General features: G+C 37.9%; 1 protein-coding gene across 1 annotated transcript in view; it reads left to right on the forward strand.

The window, feature by feature from the left end:
* Window positions 1–18,334, forward strand: part of LRRK2 (leucine rich repeat kinase 2) — a 136,502-nt gene that overhangs the window by 98,096 nt on the left and 20,072 nt on the right. The window contains exons 40-41 of the mRNA XM_060657922.3: window positions 2,360–2,550; window positions 8,025–8,185. Coding sequence (XP_060513905.3) covers window positions 2,360–2,550; window positions 8,025–8,185 — 352 coding nt within the window. The remainder of the gene's footprint in view (window positions 1–2,359; window positions 2,551–8,024; window positions 8,186–18,334) is intronic.

An 18,334-nucleotide genomic window follows, 5' to 3' on the forward strand; every position in this document is an offset into this window, starting at 1 on the left:
GACTTAGGCCTGTGTTACTCAATCAGTCTCTATGGTAACGTGAATGCTATTACTTAGAATATTCCCACCTTTTCCTGAGGCTGGGGTTAGAGTCAGTTCTTCCTAAGTTCATGGGCTACTGGGGTGAGGATTGAGTGCCTCAGCAAAAATCAAAGTACCCTTAGGAGGAAAGAAAAGTGAGTGGATATTGGATGCAAAGCAAACAGTGGTCATTCCAGTACCCTGTCTGGTTTTGAGTACCAATGAGGATTTACTCTGTTTTCTAAGTCTTTCCTGACAGTAGAAATGAGAGAGAGAGAGGGTAAGAAGAGTGGTAAAATCCAATTCAAATTCTGTAATCTTATGCCAGAACTCAACTATGTTTTTGAATCTATTCATTCTTACTTAAAGAAAATAATTTGTGCCTAAATCTAAAACTAAATGACATGTGCAAACTAAAACAAAACAAAACAAAACAAAGCCAGTTACAATACATTAATTATGGATTATGAAAATAATTCCATGTCTGTGTAAAATATCCTGGAGTAATTTTATTAGTAATACCAAAAGCTACACTGTGGCTTTACAGATAAGTTAATAAACATTTTATATATAGAAGCAAGTCTATGAACCAAATCTGGGCACAGTCTCTTTCAATCTGTAGGCAATTGGTTGTATAAATTGATTTTTCAGCCTTGGTCATTAGTCTTCAATGTATGTTCCAAATTTTATTCAGTGTGCTCAGGGAACCCTGTTGGAAATCAAAACATTAAGAATGTATACAGGACTGAGTAGTGTGTAGGCAGCTAGGTGAACCAAGGAAATGCTAGAAGAAAGAGTAGAGCGTACATAATGTGCTTCTTTAAAAAAAAAAAAAAAAAGAAAGAAAAGGAAAGCACTGCAGTGTTCAGGGCCACATTCTGAGGGTCATTCTACCAGTGGTCATGAACTGGGGCTGATCTATTACAGTCTCCTGCTCCTTTCTCTTTGAAATCAGTGAGCTGCTTTTCTAGGATGGAAAATTTGGATTCAGCTTCTGTCTGTGCCTATGAAAGAAAACGGACCTAACTTGACTGGTTCTCATCAGTTTTAACCAACTGGGATAATCAGACAGAGGCAAAAAAAAAAAAAAGGTTTTTATCCACTGAGGAAATACGATTGCAGTCTGAAGCTTTTGTTCTTGGAAAATCCCCGCTCAGGGTATTCAGCCTTTCTTCTTCAGCTTGCAGAATTCTCCACACTCCACTTTCCTGACAAATGCAGTTGGCACTGATACTCCCCATCTTTGAAGCTGGTTTTTAAGAAGCAGAGGTTCTGCAGACAGAAATCACAGTTTATAACATGAATCAATTTAATATCACATGAACTATAAATTTCAACTAAATTAGGGCTTCAGAGGAAAGTGAAATATGCAGAATAAAGTATATATGGAATTCACAAACCACATATAAAGGAGATTGTACAGTCTCACAGGATGTGGTCTAGGGAGAGGATTACATCAGAATGGAGACCTCTCTGTTCAAGCTAAAATGGTATCTTTGACTTTTTGGAGAGAGATTCTTGCAGCTGGGGATTGCTTTAGCGAGGGTGGTTCAAGGCAGGTTACTCTGAGAAAGTAAGAGTATTTGAGCTAAGATCAGAATGATGAGAAGCCTTCAGAAGGGTGAAGGGGTTTCAGAGCATAGAGACCAGCAGGGGCAAAGGCCCAGTGGCTGGAATGAAGGAGCTGGGCATGTGCGGTGAATTGAATGAACACCAGTGTGGCAGAAGGGTGCCGCATGAAGAGGAGAAGACACAGAAGGAGATGGGTTTTGAGAGATGGGCCGGGACCAGATCAGGTCAGGCCATGGAGGCTGTGTGAGTACACAGGGTTTTAATTCAAAAGTAACTGAAAGTTATTAGAGAAGTTTCAAGAGGAGCGATACCATGTATTCCCATGGGCTTAGACACCCTAAGCTTTTCTAGTCATTAAACCAGAAATGATAGGCAGGTGGTACCTTACATGCCAATTGCAGTTGATTAGTAGCAGCTGCTCAGAATCCTGGCCTGAGAAGGAATTCTGTGGCTAACTAGGATTCATTAGATAAGATTGACGTGACCTGATCGTGTGACCACAGCAGGGGTACTGACCCTGCATTAAATGTTCTGAAAAACGCAAAGCAATAAGGAAAGGTAGAACTTAACATTTTCATTCAGAATACGTTTTTAAAACCAGTCGTTTATTCCTGAATATGTGGAAGATACAAAAAAGATTAAAGAAGAAATGGAACATTTGCTATAATCCAGTTACCCAGAGAAAACCAACACTCAAAGTGTTGAGACACTTAAGGAAGGAGGTACTGGGGCTATAGTACTCTTAAATGGTTTTTTCCCTTTGTAGGAGCTGGTGGTCCTTTGCCACCTGCACCACCCCAGCTTAATATCTTTGCTGGCGGCTGGGATTCGTCCTCGCATGTTGGTGATGGAGTTAGCCTCCAAGGGTTCACTGGACCGCTTGCTTCAGCAGGACAAAGCCAGTCTCACCAGAACCCTACAGCACAGGATTGCACTCCATGTGGCTGATGGCTTGAGGTAATTAATTAGGTCATGTGGTTTTCTACTCTGCGTGTGACAAGAGTGAGCCTCGACTTCCTCCCAGGGCTTGGAGAATAGCACTTTCCAGTAATATCATGTCCCAGTAACATTTCACAAACAACTTGAGGGAAAAACTACCATTTCCCTGAACAGATTTTGTAATTCCATAAAATAAGAGTAGGAAGACCATGCAGAACGTCATAGTTAGATGAGTAGATTTTGGGGGGCACCTGGGTGGCTCAGTTGGTGAAGCGTCCAATTCTTGATTTTGGCTCAGGTCATATCTCATGGTTCGTGGGTTCGGGCCCCACGTCGGACTCTACGCTGACAGTGCAGAGCCTGCTTGGAATTCTTTCTCTGCCCCTCCTCCACTTGCACTTTCTTTTTCTCTCAAAATAAATAAAATTAAATTAAAAAAAAAAAAAGAATTAGGGCCCAGGAAACCTGTTCCAGAGCTCATATTCTTAAAACTGTAGTGACCTCCTTGCCCTATAAAAATACAGGTTAAATTTCAAAGTGCCAAGGAAAGTGTCAGGTATCATGGACAATTCTAATAGGGAAAGATCGGTCCATATTTCTGAAGGGGACTGGAGTTATTTTCTGTGTCCAAGGCATACCCAATCCTGCAGCCAGCTGGTACCACGACAGAGTGCCGGGGAGGCAGCACCAAAGAGCAGAAGGGCCACAGTCTTGGGAGACAGAGGGACTAGGAGAAGTCATGGCTCCACACACATACCTGTGATTTTATACCTCCGAAACTCATCTGTCAGAGTCTGTAAACTGTGACTAATACAGTGCGTGACATCTCAAGGACTTTGTGATAATTGGAGACATCCCAGATTAAAGTCTGGATTTCCTTCTCCACCACTGTCCCCATCTCCAGTCACACACTTATTTCACCTTGGAGTCGTCCTTCCTTCTTTCCTCTCTCTCACATCCCACACCTAATCCTTCAGCAAATACTTTCAGCAGTGCCATCAAAACCTATCTTCATGAAGCTACTCCTCACAGTCTCTCTGCCGACCCGCAGTGTCTGAGCCGCTGTCATGGCTCCTTGTCTAACCAGCCCACTTGCTCTCACCTTTGCCCCGTATTCCTCTTCACATGGCAGTGGCCAGGGGGCTTTTCTATGTGGAAGTTGGCTCAAGTCTTTGTCCTGTTATCAACCCTCTCCTATCTCACTCTTCAGTCACTGTGCTCAGCCACTTGCTTCTCTGAAGTTTCTCAGATGTGCCCAGGGCTTTATGCCAGCTCTTCTCTGGACCAGGAGAGCCCGCCCCCCAGATATCCTCTTGGCTCACTTCTCATTTCTTTCAGGTCTCCTCTCAGAGGGGATGTCCCTGTCCACCTTACGTCTCTCTGGCACCTGTAGCACTGATCACTGCCTGCTGTTCTTTATATTTTCATTTAAAGAGTTTGTTCATTATCTGTCTCTGCTGCTGGAAATCTAAGGGCCATGATAGGACTTGCCATCTTGTTCACCTTCATATCCCTGGCACCTGGAATGGTGAACCCCCAGTAAATATGTGTGGGCAGTAGAGAGAGATGGAGATAGGAGAGAGGGAAGAATACAGTACCTGGCACATATAACCACACAGTGAATGCAAATTTCTTTCCCTTCCTTCCCTTCTGAAATACGGTGACTATTCCTCTCAGGCAGTGTCCAGAAATGTGAATGGAATAGATGGCAAGGAACACAAAGAAGCACTGCTCACAAACAAATAAGACCAAACCAGGAAGATACAACTTAATAGTGTATAGAGACTATGAAAGACACATAAAATAAATAGGTTTTCCTTTTTGGAAAGACTCCGGAAACTGCCGAAAATCATACAGATTATTAATGAAACAGTATTGCGGAGGTTTGGATTTGGGTTGGTATATCTGCTTTTGAACACCAGGGGGAACCATGTGTTAAATTAATCCAGATAACAGGCAACAACGTCTGGTGTATTTCAGAGCGGGATCAGTCACTTTCCTAAGTCCAGATCTTAGTTTTCCCCTAATTCTTCCACATAATTCCCAGAATGCTTATTTATAAAATGATGAATTTCTATCTTTCATTCACCACCATGTGAAAGACCTCACCTCTAAGGTAGCTTATTCTGGTTCTCTGAGACCTACTTTAACAACTCCTGCAGTTTCTGATGAAGTAAATGAAATCTCAGCATATTTTGCTTTAATTCACCTGATTTCTTCTCAGCCTAATGCCAAGACAGCTTTCTGGATCTTGTGCCACAAGAAGCTAGTAGATTTCGGTAGCTTTTAGTCTTCTACCAGCACTAAGTATATTTTTAAAAACTGAGCATTAATGTTTGTTTCCTCAGATTTCAGCATAGAACTGTAAATACAGAGGTAGAAAGAGACAATAATGTCACACTCCTCTGGAGTCCCTTAAATGATGGAGCTGTTTAGAAAGATATACAAAACTTTTTTTCACATTACATATTCTATCTCTTACAGTATTGCCTACGCTCTTAGCTTTCATTCCTAATTCAGTCTTCTCCCTAGAGCTATTTATTGTAATTCTCAGTTACCTATGAAGATATGGTCACTTGTATTTTCCATAAGTTTCTTTGTTTCATTATTTACAAAATTGAGTTTATTCTCTCTGCTACTTCCTCCCGCCATGAATCTGTTCTTTCCCTTGTGTCTTCCACTTGCTGACGGCAATCCCTGTAGTCACATCTAGGCTACTCCTCTCATCCCAAAAGTAAGTATCCATTTGGCCACCAGGTCTTTGACTATTTCATATTATCTTTTTCATTTATTTCACATTATCATTTCATTTATCTTTATGCCACTACTGCTGCCTCGGTCCAGTACCTCCAGGGAATTATCAGAATATTTATGCTAAAATAAAAATCTAACTATGCTTGAAATTCCCTGGGAGTTCCAAGTTCTTTGTGAAATACATGCAAACTACTTGGCAGAGCATCAGAACTCTGTGTGTATGCCTCTTGCCTTTCCACTGCCCTCACTCTACATTCTGATCAGAATGAGGGTCTTGACTTTTCCTGGACATCCATGTCTTTCTTTCATTTGTCATTCCTCTTTTCACACACTTGTCTGCCTAGAGAATTCGTTTTCCTATAGAATTTGCTCACATACGGTCTCCACGATGAAGCTCTGAATAGATGGTCTCTCTGGCACAAGTTTCTTGGGTTGGCTGTATGCAGGGCTTTGTGTTAGGTGCTGGAGAGGAAAAGGCAGACCTTATGTGTATTATCTTATCAAGGTTGAAAACTTGCAGTTTAGTGGGAGAGTCTGCTTTGCTAGCTTTAGCTCTCTTTTTCTCACTCTGGCTTTCCTAGCATTTGGTACCCACTGCAGTTCTGCAACTGTCTCTAGAGCTATAACCTGTCTCTCCTTCTAGATTGTGACTGCTCAGGAGTGGAGATATAAGGATATAAGGGATATATAAGATATAAGGATATTATTATATCCCCTAGTGACTGGCCCTCATAGACACCCAATACAGATTTGTTATGTGAATAAATGCATCTCATTTTTTAGACTAATTCTATTTAGGATGAGATAAAGTTTACTTTCAATTATAAAGAAAGGAGTTTCTTAGCAACCTGGATGATAATCACAATTAAAGAATGACTAACTGAGTTTGGACCAGTTTATTTTAATAAAATATTTGACAATGTTCATTGTCACATAATGCATAAATTACAGCTGAATTATTTTCAGTAAGGCAAGATCTGCACTTGTTAATATATCAAAAGCTATTTTGCTAGTGTATTAGAAGCTATTAAAACTGTACTTTTTAAGATTAAATTCTATAATTGAACATTTTAACTAACCCAGTTAATCTTTCCCTCCCACAGACATTATTTCAAATTAAGTTTAAGTATTTTTTTAACCTTTGAGAAGTATTCTGAGAGAGTCTATGTTCTATAAATATTCTGAAAGAGGCATGCATTAGGAAGGATTTGGATGCTATTCAATTATGCATGACTTGGCTTTAACTTTTTTCTTCTTAATCTCCCAGCTTTTCTCTTCAACAGGGCAAGGGTAGCTAATGGCCTTTCAGTAAGCCCTTAGTAAATTTTCTCTCGAGTCCATTACTTATCGTTAAGGTCAACTTCATTAGTACGTTTATCTTATTTTTCAGCCAAAAATAGGTAGAGCGAAATGAGTAGGCCTAACGTCAAATGTCCTGACTACATCCTGGAAGAGAAAGAAACTTGCACAGTAGCTGATGCAATTAAATGATACATACACTTCAGGCCATCATGCAATGGAAAGTTTAGAGTATCGCTGCCACTCTGCTCATAATCCCTCTAGCAGTGATTCATATTAGGTAATGGAGTAAATATTTATTGATACAGTGTGAACCCAAACCAAAAGCCGCCAACAAAGAAAGGATTTAAATTTACCTCTGTTAAGTTCTGTAAAAACTTGTCCTTTCAAGGTAGGTCATAATTTGCCTGGGAGATCACGCGGAGAGCTATAGCAAATTTGACATCATGGATCAGGGAAGACTGAGCTGGTGGTGCAGGGGAATCTGAATTTTGTGAATATGTAAGGAAAGGTGGTGATGGAATTACTTTACTTGTTGGAGCAGAGGAGTAGCTCTCTTGCTGTGTTGCCAGAATAGACATGACCTGGTTCAGATTAAAACTTCATTGTGTTTTTTAATCTTTACCTGCAGTGTCCAACTCTAGCACTTATATTTGATTGGATCAGTCTCTGAAGGAGATGACTTTAACATCATCCGATATCACCAAGACATTGTTTTACTCGTTCCAACTCTGGGTCCAAAATGTTCTTTGTTAGACTTAATTCATAATAGAATTGGGTTTAAAGTAAATTACATCTTTGAACAGAATATGATATGGATAGCTAGAAAAGTTTCTTATGTTGATTTGTTATTATTGAAAAAGGTGAAAATATTTTCCCCCAAATTAGGAAACATTTTAGTCAGAGAAAAATAAATATCGAAAGAGAAATGGAATAGAGAGAATTTTAGAAGCTAAGATAAACTTCTATATGGTTTTAACAAAATCAGAACTAGTAAGTAAATGGGAGTTACAGCAAAATACTATCAACTCATATTTCACATATTTACATTTTAAACTAATTAAAATAGTCATATGACCTTTGAGAGAATTCAGAATTCCTTTTCAGTAATAATTAAGCGTGTGAAAGAAAACTCACCAAAAACTGGTACTTTGCTTGAACTGGTTGTGCCTTAAAGTTTAAATCACTCACATATCAGGATTGACCTGTGTTTTTGTTGGTTTGCTGTTTGGTTTTAAAAGCACAAGCTCATTTTGTAATATTTGGCTTGCATGTTTTCATTCCCTTCTATGATATCTCTTCGCTTTGAGGGGTCAAACTTAGCACAGAATTTTTGATGCTTTGGATAATAGAGGTACGTACATATTTAATGAAATCATGGCAAAAATTGTAATAATATAATCACATTTTAATGACTCTGCCTGTGTGTTTTCTGGCAGATACCTCCACTCAGCCATGATCATATACCGTGACTTGAAGCCCCACAATGTGCTGCTCTTTACCCTGTACCCCAATGCTGCCATCATCGCAAAGATTGCTGACTATGGGATTGCTCAGTACTGCTGTAGAATGGGGATAAAGACATCAGAGGGCACACCAGGTATGTGACAAGGTTTGCTTGGTAATTCCTTCCTCAGGATGGATAACCAGGGACTTCAGTTATAAGTTCAGGAGAATCAAGACAATGCCAGGTCTTATCACGTGGTGAACAGATATTTCTTGTGTGAATAACTGTGGCCAGTACATAGTGATTTTAATCATTGTATTCTGTAGGGGAGAAATGATCTACTGATATAATTTTCCATGGGGGAAAGTAGATAATGTTTGATGTCAAATTATATTTTTAAAAGTTGTATTTTTAAAACATTTTGATACTCCAGAGGTGGTGAAAAGGAACAGCAAAATTTCAATCTAGGTACTGTTCACATTTACCTTTAGGAGACAAACTCAATTCAGATTCCCAAACCATTTCTTGTAACTCTGAAATCCAAAGAACTTGGAAAATCCAAAGAATTTTTTTATAACTGATTTAGTGGCAAAATCTGACCCCAACTACTTTGATGCTTAATACAGTCTTTATTTCTCACACATATTCTCAGTGTGAATATGCGTATGTTTCATGGCAGAAAAGAGCACATTTGAGTACAGGGTGCTGGCCCCAATCTTAATGAGTTTATGGAATTATATGCATTATTATTAACTTTCTTAAATATGAAAAAGTATGACTTTCTGAATACTTCTGGCTCTAAGAGTTTCAGATAGGGACTTAGGGCCTAGAGTTTTCAGTTGTACTGTTTTTGATACAGGCATACTTTCTTCTTCTTTCTTTCTTTCTTTATTGGTAGATTGGTACAGGAGTTTAAACGTTTAAATCCTGCACTTCAGCTTTCTTTCTTCAAAATTTGTTAGTTGTTGATACTTCAATACCTAAAAACAGCTTCTGTCTTTGGCCCTCTATAGCAAGATGAGTCATGGTTACTATGTAAAGTGAAATGTACCTATTCTGGATGCCATTATATCTATTATCTCCAGAAATCAAAGGCATCATTTTCTTGCCTTAGATTTGAATGTTGCTTTTTAGGATCATCCACAGCCCCTATTTTTCATGCCTGTTCTAATAATCCTCTTACTTCTTCTGTTACCTGACTTTCTACCAGTGAAAATCCACTTTCTGTGTTCTTGTGTTTGCATGGGCTTAATGTTTAGACGTGTTCTTTCACATTACTTTCTACTCTGTGGAATCCTGTTCCTTTCTCAACTCCCATTCTCTTTCTTCTAGTCCCGGATTCATCAAAGTCTCAGGTTCTGTTTAGTAAGAAATAGTCATAGGACAGGTGCTCTGTACAGACATCTTGTGTTTTGGCTTTTAGTTTGAGTGGGAATAGAAGATTGAGGGGTTGACTTATGTTTGGGGGATCAGCTCCATTTTCAGAGAATTTTGTATTGTTTATTATTTGTAAATAAAGTTACAGGTGACTTTACATCATCTTGATGATTGTAGCTCAGTTAAAACAGATGCCTAAAATGGAAGATAATAGGGGATGTCTGAAAGTAGGCAAAAATACTAGTTTGTTCTTTAACCATCCCCCTTCCCTCCTACCCCCCCACTTACGTACTTAGATGAGCAGATGGCCCCAGCTTCCGATGCCTGGTTTTATTTTTGCTTCAAATATCTATCCTCCCTTTTGTTTTTCATACCTATGTATTGAAAGTAGAGTGTGCCCTCCTATAAACCTTTCAAAGTACATATGGCTGCATGTGTCACTGGGTTTAATAATAATAAAATAATATTATCTCTTGAGCACCTGCTGTGTACCAGGCTCAGTGCCAAGTACGTTAGACACATGATATCGTAGCCTCATGCCAAGGCTGAAAGTTAGCTTTTATCTTCTCATCTGTAAAATGAGGAAGCTGAGGCTCAGAGCAAGATTCTGTACTTGTAGGAAGTCACGCAGTAAGTGGTCAAGATAAGAACTCAATCTAAGTGAGAAATGAATCCAGAGCTATTTGGCTTTAAATGCTAAATCTCTCTCCTTGATTACATGCAACTCTAACACGTACTTAAAGAGGCTTAAATACTTCATCTTAGTTACTAAAAAATCAAAATAAAGCAAAATGATGGAGCCATCAGGAACAGCAGACATTGTCAAGTATAGTTTTGGAAGAAGAATCGTGGGGGATGGAATTCCATAGGCCTTACATATTCCCGCCTGGAAAATGTGGGCACAGGATGAGGGGTCTTCTCTTAGGAGATCTGTTCATTACTCTTGTGTGACATGAAAGTGGGCCAAGCCATTCACCTGGGGCCTGCAGTTTGTTCCCCCTCCAACTCCTAATCCGGTAATGGTGTTCATGGAGTAGAAATCCTATTGTTGAAACCTTGTTCACCTTCTTGGACAGTTGTTCTATATGGTCCCTGGTGACTATGACCTGGAACTCAAACCTGCCACCTCCCTCAGTGGGCTGGGCTCAGTTCAACTCTGTTCAGACTCATGGCTTCCTGGTTTTGGTCAAAATTTGCCTTAAGTTCAATATCCAACTACTTTTTCACAATAAGCCAGATACTTGTTACTGATCCTTTTAATCTGCTATATCAATGTGTCACAACATACACATGGAGAAAGATCATGACAGAAAAACCTAAAGCCTGATCCCTTCTATTCTGTCCTCTTTTCCCCCAGGCTGCTTAATACGTTGTAAGCATTTTTTTCTTGCTATATCCCAGACCTTCTCTTTATCATTACTGAATTCATTATTGTTAGAGAACTTCCGATGGTCTCAGCCCAAAACTTGACCTCAAATTTTAAATAACAGTAACCGTCACCACTGCTAACCACCATCACCAGACTTTTCCTTCCCCAAAGCAATTATGTTTGAGCAGAAAATCATCCCCTTTCATATGATTTCAGTGATCTCCTGTCTTTTCTTTTTAATGGTTTTTTCCTCTTAATGTTGTAACTTTTAACTTGGAAGCTTCTAGAGAAACAAAAGACCATGTATTTGTTAAACTTGTGTGTGTGTGTGTGTGTGTGTGTGTGTGTGTGTGTGTGTGTGTGTTATACTACCCTTACAGTGGTGCATTCACTCTGATGTACGCATGTGAGTGTGGGTTCATTACTGTTGTTTCAGAGAAGATGGGAATGGGAGCAGACCTTTTGTGGTATGAACAGTGTGCTGCCTTGTGCTTAGACTTTTGTGTGGGTTGATTATCTCATTTAATCCTTTTGACTGTCTGACATAGGTCCTATTACTATTCCTGGTTTACAGATAAGGAAACTGAAGCCTAGGGACCATTAGAAATGTCTACAGGGTCATACAAGAAGCAAATGCATGCCACCCAGGCGCACAGCCCATGCCAGGTAGTGCCAGAGTTGGAATGCAAGTTAAAAACAATTCAGTTATTGGCAAGGACTGACACAGTGTCTGTTTACATTGTGAAAGGTAAATATGGGATGGATACTTTCAACTGTAAATAACTTGGAGAGCATCAACTTTAACTCAGTTAAATAGATATATTTATATCATATCCTGTCTTGAGTGCCAGTCAATTCTGGGTCCTGTGACAGTTGCATTGTTGACTGAGGTGGATGGCTGAATGATGGCTTCAACTGTGCCAGCATCCATGGAAATACAGTAGTCTTTGGGCAAATAACAATGTTATTCTCTGGCTATACACTATTATCTGAGAGAGATTATGAAACATGCTCTACTCATATTTCTCTGAAAGTAAAAAAGGAAAGAAAACATGTTTCTCTGCATGATGTGATATATAGTCAGACCTAACTTATAAATTTCTTAGATGTTTGATCTATGGATCTTTACCTTATTTCCTCATTGCATTTGTTAAAATGCAGGCTTATCTGAAAAAATGTTTAAAAGTTGTCTAAAAATGGTGTTTAGACAATGAATTACATTTTCCCCAATTATTTTGATACTGTAATTGTTATGATAATTCCCCAGGGAAAATTTTCTTTATTCTTTACTCATTTATTCAGGCATTTGGCAATAATTTATTGAACATTTTCCAAATACCAAACTGGTGCAACTGCTTCACAGCTGTGTGGTGCTGATCAAGGTTTACTTTTGGGGGCTCAGTTTTCACTTAAGAAAATTGTGATGAGAAAAAATAATGCCTACCTTATAGGGTTGTATTAAGGGTGAAATGAAATAATCCACACAAATAGCATACAACAGGGCTTGGCATATTGTAGTTGCTCTATGTCAGCAATTGCTCTAGTAGTGAATTTGGGGGAATGTGCATGAATAAATGTGAATTTTACCCTCCAGGAGGCACACATTTTGCCATAACAAATAGGATTACACAAACCAGTAATCATATTTTGTCAGTTTCAGTAGGCAATCAATGTATAGTGATAAGAGCACAAAGGAACAAAAAATTAACTGAGCTGTAAGTTGTCAGGACTTCCTTCATAGAGGAGGGGATTCTGGAATTATATCTTAAAGGATAAGCGGGAAGTTTGAGAAAATAAAACAAAAAAATAATAAAAAAGCAGGAGTAGGCATTCCAGGCAAAAGGTACTAAGGTATAATATGACTTGTTTTATTCAGATAACTGCACAAGAAATTCTTATGGTCTAAGTAATAGATGGAGTATGGGGGGTTATTTAGTTAAGTGTTTTTCAATTGTGGCTGTGTACTGATGACATGTAGAGCTTAAAGAATGTATCTCCTGGGGTTGTATCATTTACAATTCTATTTTAGTAAGCATGGAGTGGAACTCTGAATCTGGCCACAGCCTAGAAGCTCCTAGAGAATTTTCAAATATATGGATCTCAGGACCTCATTGCCAGGGATTCTGATTTAAGTTCTGTGAAGTCTGGGATGGAGCCCAGATATTGATATTATTAAATATCTCTAGGTAATTCCAATGTGCATTCAAATTCAAGAGCCACTGGTCTAGAATGAGGGTCAAGAACATCTTCAGTGTTTCTAGCACACAAATATTTCTGATACACAGCCCATGATGACACTTTTCTAGCTCATGAAGGGCCTTTTAAATCATGCCAAATAATAGCATCTTTCAGTTTGGGGAAGTCATTGAAAAATATTCTTATTTGTTAGCGAAAGGATTGCATCTCGGCCTCATGCCAGCATGAATCGATGATAAAATGGGCAACTGAAATTTTGGTACTGTCTCACAGTGGGGGGAAATGTTATTTATAGAAAAACTTTTAACAAGATGATAAGTATTCGCTCTAGATTTTGAAAGTATGCACCTATGATAGAAACAAAAATTTAAGAGTAAATAAATATGAATGGAGTTTGGACTTATATCCGAATTTTTAAAAAGTAATGTCAGCCACCTTCAATTAATCTTTCTCTATGGTGCACATTCTAGGCACCATAGTGGATTCTGGAGATGCACAGATAGATAGGACTTTGTGAACTATTTGGCTGTCTGGAATCTGTTAAACACTGGCTGTGAAGTCAGACTGAGTTGGAATTCTTGCTCTACCCCTTACTAGCTGAGACCAGAGAAATTACCTTTTTTCCTTGGTTAAACAATAGTAGCTAATAACAATATCTATTTTAGGGGATTGCTGTGGAAATTAAATTCATATAAAGAAATTCATAAAAAGTGTTTAGTACAATGCCTGGCACATTCTACCTGCCTTTGCTTTCCCCGACTTTCTGCTCTTTCTTCTCAACTTAGAGGGCACCAGGCTCTGATTTTGTTTCCCTTCCCTGTGCTGTGGGCTGGAAACTCTCTGCAGAGCCATCAGAGGACTCATCTTGTTTGTTCGCTGTCTCTCAGGGATCACTCTCCTGTGCTCCTAGTGTCCAGTGTTTCATATATTTTGTCTGGTTATTTCATTGTTTTATGCACAATGGTAAATCTAGCCCCTCTTGTTCCATCTCAGCTAGAGGTAAAAGTGACACATGCTTAAATAAAAGACTTATTTGGACAGCCTGACCTAACAAATGCACATTTAGGATGTCAGTTAGTACTTGACATTTCTAGTGTTTGAGGGCCATTGATGCTAAACAGGGTATTCCTTCAGTGTGGTGATAGGGTCCATGAGCATCAGAGGTCATTCATAATATTAGACCATAGATCATGTGGCAGTATGGTCCCTTTGTGAAGATGCAGGAGATGTTCCTATTTCTAACCTTTCTCAATGGCAGGTGATAGTAGAAGTGTTCATTTTCTTCCCAAATTAAATTCAGTGGTGAATAAATTGCATAGCTTGAAAGTTCATTCTTCCTGTTACTACTATGGTGACAAGCATAGTTAAATGTAAAGTGAAAACTTTGGAAGTACTTGCAGCTGCTGTTCCAGGGGATGCCTTGGTGATAAGGTACATGTAAAATACATGGCTTAGACTGATAATCAAACATCATGTTGACAGCTTAGGTCCTAACGCTCTCAGTCCCCCTCCTCCCAGTCATTTTGGTTTTGAGGTGAAGGACTCCATGATGAGGCATCTCAGGCCAAGTCATTTTATTTTTTTTTAAACTTTATTTATTTATTCTGACAGAGAGTACGGGAGGGGCAGAGGGAGAGAGGGAGAGAGAGAGAGAAAATCCTAAACAGGCTCCACATTGTCAGTCTAGAGCCCTTTGCGGGGCTCAAACTCACAAACCACAAGATCACGACCTGAGCAGAAACCAAGAGTCTGACACTTAACTGACTGAGACATCTAGGCGCCCCAGGCCAAGTCACTTTAAAGTAATATTTGATTTACAAAACATAAGGGCACGAGATGAAAGCAGAAAATGCTATTAAGGAGGTCAAAATACGTGTTTCTAATAAATTAGCAGACATAATTCTTACCACTCTCATAAGATAGAGATATATCTGTATCTAGATTCGATTGTGCTTAAGTTTTTAATAGCTGTATTGTAAATTCTGCTTTAGTTTTCTTTTTCTAATTAATATTTCATGGACATCTTTCTGTGTCAAACATCAGTTTTAGCAGTCACGTCGCATTTCATTGCTAGTATGCACAGTATTTACTTACTTAACCACATCTTGATGTATATTTAAATTTTTTTCTGACTTTTTGATATATTAACAGTGCTTTAATTGGCATAATTGTAAATTTAAATTGTCCATTTATGAGAAATAATTTTTTAAAGTTTATTTATTTTGAGAGAGAGAGATTACGTGCAAGCTGGGGAGGGTCAGAGAGAGAGAGAGGAAGAGAGAATCCCAAGCAGGCTCTGTACCATCAGCATGGAGCCCAACATGGGGCTCTATCCCACAAACTGAGAGATCATGACCTGAGCCAAAATCAAGCGTCGGCCGTTTAACCAACTGAGCCACCCAGGTGCCCCTGTCCATTTATGAAACTAATTTTTTAAAATTAAATTCCTAGACATGGTATTGCTGGTGTGCATATTTTGAATTTTGAAACATTAATTGCCTCCTAGAAAAGTTAGTAAATTAAAATTCCCTTCATACTCAAATTAGAGCTCTCATTTCCCATTCGGGGTTTGTTACTCCTTTTAATCTTCATAAAATTCATAATCAAAAATGAAAATGTTTTATGTTTTTGTTATGTTTAATGTTTTTATTTTTAAAGTATTTATTTGCTTATTTTTCATTTGAGGCTAATCAATCTTTATTATATAGGACCTATTTTTCCTTTCACGTTCTGTATGATTTTGTGCCTTTATTCATTCGTCGATTGTCCTTACCATTCATCAATCTGCTTTTAGTCATGTGTACTCTTTGCCTCTCTTATATTGCAGGTATTTTCAAGTGTAGGGTTTTTCCTTCAACCTTGTTTATGGCATATGCCAATGTAGGGTTTGAATCTTTGAGGTACAGAACTTTTGTTTCTTTTACCTTTTGGATTCTGATTTTCCTGATATGTTTCATCGGTGCTACACCAAGAACAGGGATGATGGGGGTGGTCTGTCCCACTGTAGGAAGTTGTTTATTACTTTTAAATTCTCTAAAGATACTGTGAATTCATCAGGTGAATTTCAAGCAGCATTTAGAAGTGCCTTATATTGTAATTGAGGTATCTCCTGAATATATAAATAAGGATTATGTTCTCCCAGTGGGAATTGTGTCAATGAAGATATTTATTTTGAAAGGAAGAAGATAAGAAGGTTAAAATCATTTCCGTGTTGAAGTCAATATTTCTTTCCATATCCTCGCAATTATCTTTCTTAGCATCCCCTGACTCACTAAGAAAAAAAATTCTAACCCTCTGTGCAGCTCTAACATCTGTGGATTGATGCCTAGAGGGCTAAAAACTGTTGCAACAGGATGTGCCTTGGATGAGAATTTAGATTAAGTGACCCTTGAGTTTTTCTGCTCTAAGGTCCCATGATTCCAAATCCTAATGCTTCTAACAGCAAATTTACCAAGAGACAAAATATAGTGAATGTTTTAATAGTCTTTGAATGGTACCTTGCTATAATAGATACCCCAAAAATGTGTTGAATGAATAATAAATAATTGGATGAGATTTATTTTAACCTCTAAAATCCCTTTCACATTCTGGAAAGGTAAGCATAAATATTCTTAATGAACTAGCTAATGTGTGAGCAGCTCATTTAAGTACTCTTGAATTTACCATTCATTATCTTTGTGGCCTTAGGAAAACACATAACATTTTTATGTTATTTGTAAAATGGAAAGTCCTCATCTGCCCACCACAGGTGATTTTTCTGCATAGCTAATGAAATACTTAGGAAATTATCTGTAAGGTGCTATAGGAATATGAATTGGGTATTCATATTTTACATTATGCTTACATGATGTCACAGGTTTAGTTTATTAGGGATCTTTTTAAGAACTGTCTTAATTACTTACACAATTCTTGAGTTTAGGGTATGAGTATGAAATTATGGCTATGTAGGAAAATGTCCTTATTCTAAGAAAATACATATTATATCTATCAATTGGTCGATTGACAGATTGATCGATATATATATTATATATATGGAAAAATGGTGAGTGTATGTGTGTAGAAAGAGAGAGCATGAACAAGTGTGGCAACATGTTACCTGGAGAATGTTAACGATTAGTGCAATAGGGATTATCAAACTCAAAGATGACATCCCATCTTTCTGATTCTTTATGTCCTTCCTGCCTGGTGAAGGACTGCTGGGCCTCTCACCTTTTGAGGGTGAACTCTCTGTCCAACAGAACTCTTTCCAAATTCAGTCATTTCGTTCTTGAAGGCTGTGAATTCATTATTTCCCTGGCTACATATTTAAACTACAGTAACAATCCTGTATGTTCATTATAGAAAATTTAGAAGTATAAAAAATTAAAAAAGGGTAAATAAAAGCTACCCATAATTTTAGCACATGGATAATAATCATTATTACATTCAGATATATTGGCAAACTGTTTATTTTGAAAATGTTTAAGTCTACAGAAAAGCTGAAAGTATAGTACAATATACACCTATATGCCCTTGACATGGATTATTAACTGTATGCCACACTGTTCTTTCTCTCACTTTATTTGTATATGAATTTGAGACACGAAATTAAATTGCAGACATCATGCTGCCATGCCTAAAAATACTGACATGTATTTCCTTAGAATAAGGATGTTTGTTTCCATAATCACAATACCATTATCATATCTAAGAAAATGAACTCAGCTGTTTTTTTTTTTCACATATTTGATAAATTTCTGTCCTCTAGGATTTATGTCCTACGTGTCATCTTAAAAATTATTTTTAAGTTAATGCATAGTGCACATTTAACCAATTTCCTTAAATAGTTGGATTTCATTAATTGTTGATATTTTTACTATTATGAATCATGTTAAAATTACTCTTTTTTTTGAAGAATTTAAAAGCAATTTATTTCTATTGTGAAATGAGAGGTTTTATTTACCTCTAAAAGAGTTTCAGTAATGAACCAGCACCTGAGAGAGAGGGCTTTTATTTGTTTTTTAGTCATGGTTTAATTTTTATTTTTCCATTGGGTAGGAAGAGCTGAATCACAAGCCCTGGAAATAATGAGGGCATTGGACTTTAGTCAGGTTAAAGTGACTTGGAGTGAAGTCTAGAAATCTTGTCCCTCCTGACCCCTCCTTTGTCCCTCCTGACCCCTCCTTTGTTTGCAACACTTTCCTGGGAATAGTTATTTTTAGGAATGAGAAAAATGATATAGGTTTTTTCCCCCTTATTAGACTTACTTTAATTATGAAGCATGATTTAATAATCATTATTGGATGTTTATCCTTATTATTTTTCAAGATCAATCTTGAGGTGAAATGTAGCACATGGCTGTTAACTGGCTACATGTCTCC

This window comes from Panthera onca, chromosome B4 (genome assembly GCF_046562875.1).
Source record: "Panthera onca isolate mPanOnc1 chromosome B4, mPanOnc1 haplotype 2, whole genome shotgun sequence".
Lineage (NCBI taxonomy): Eukaryota > Metazoa > Chordata > Mammalia > Carnivora > Felidae > Panthera > Panthera onca.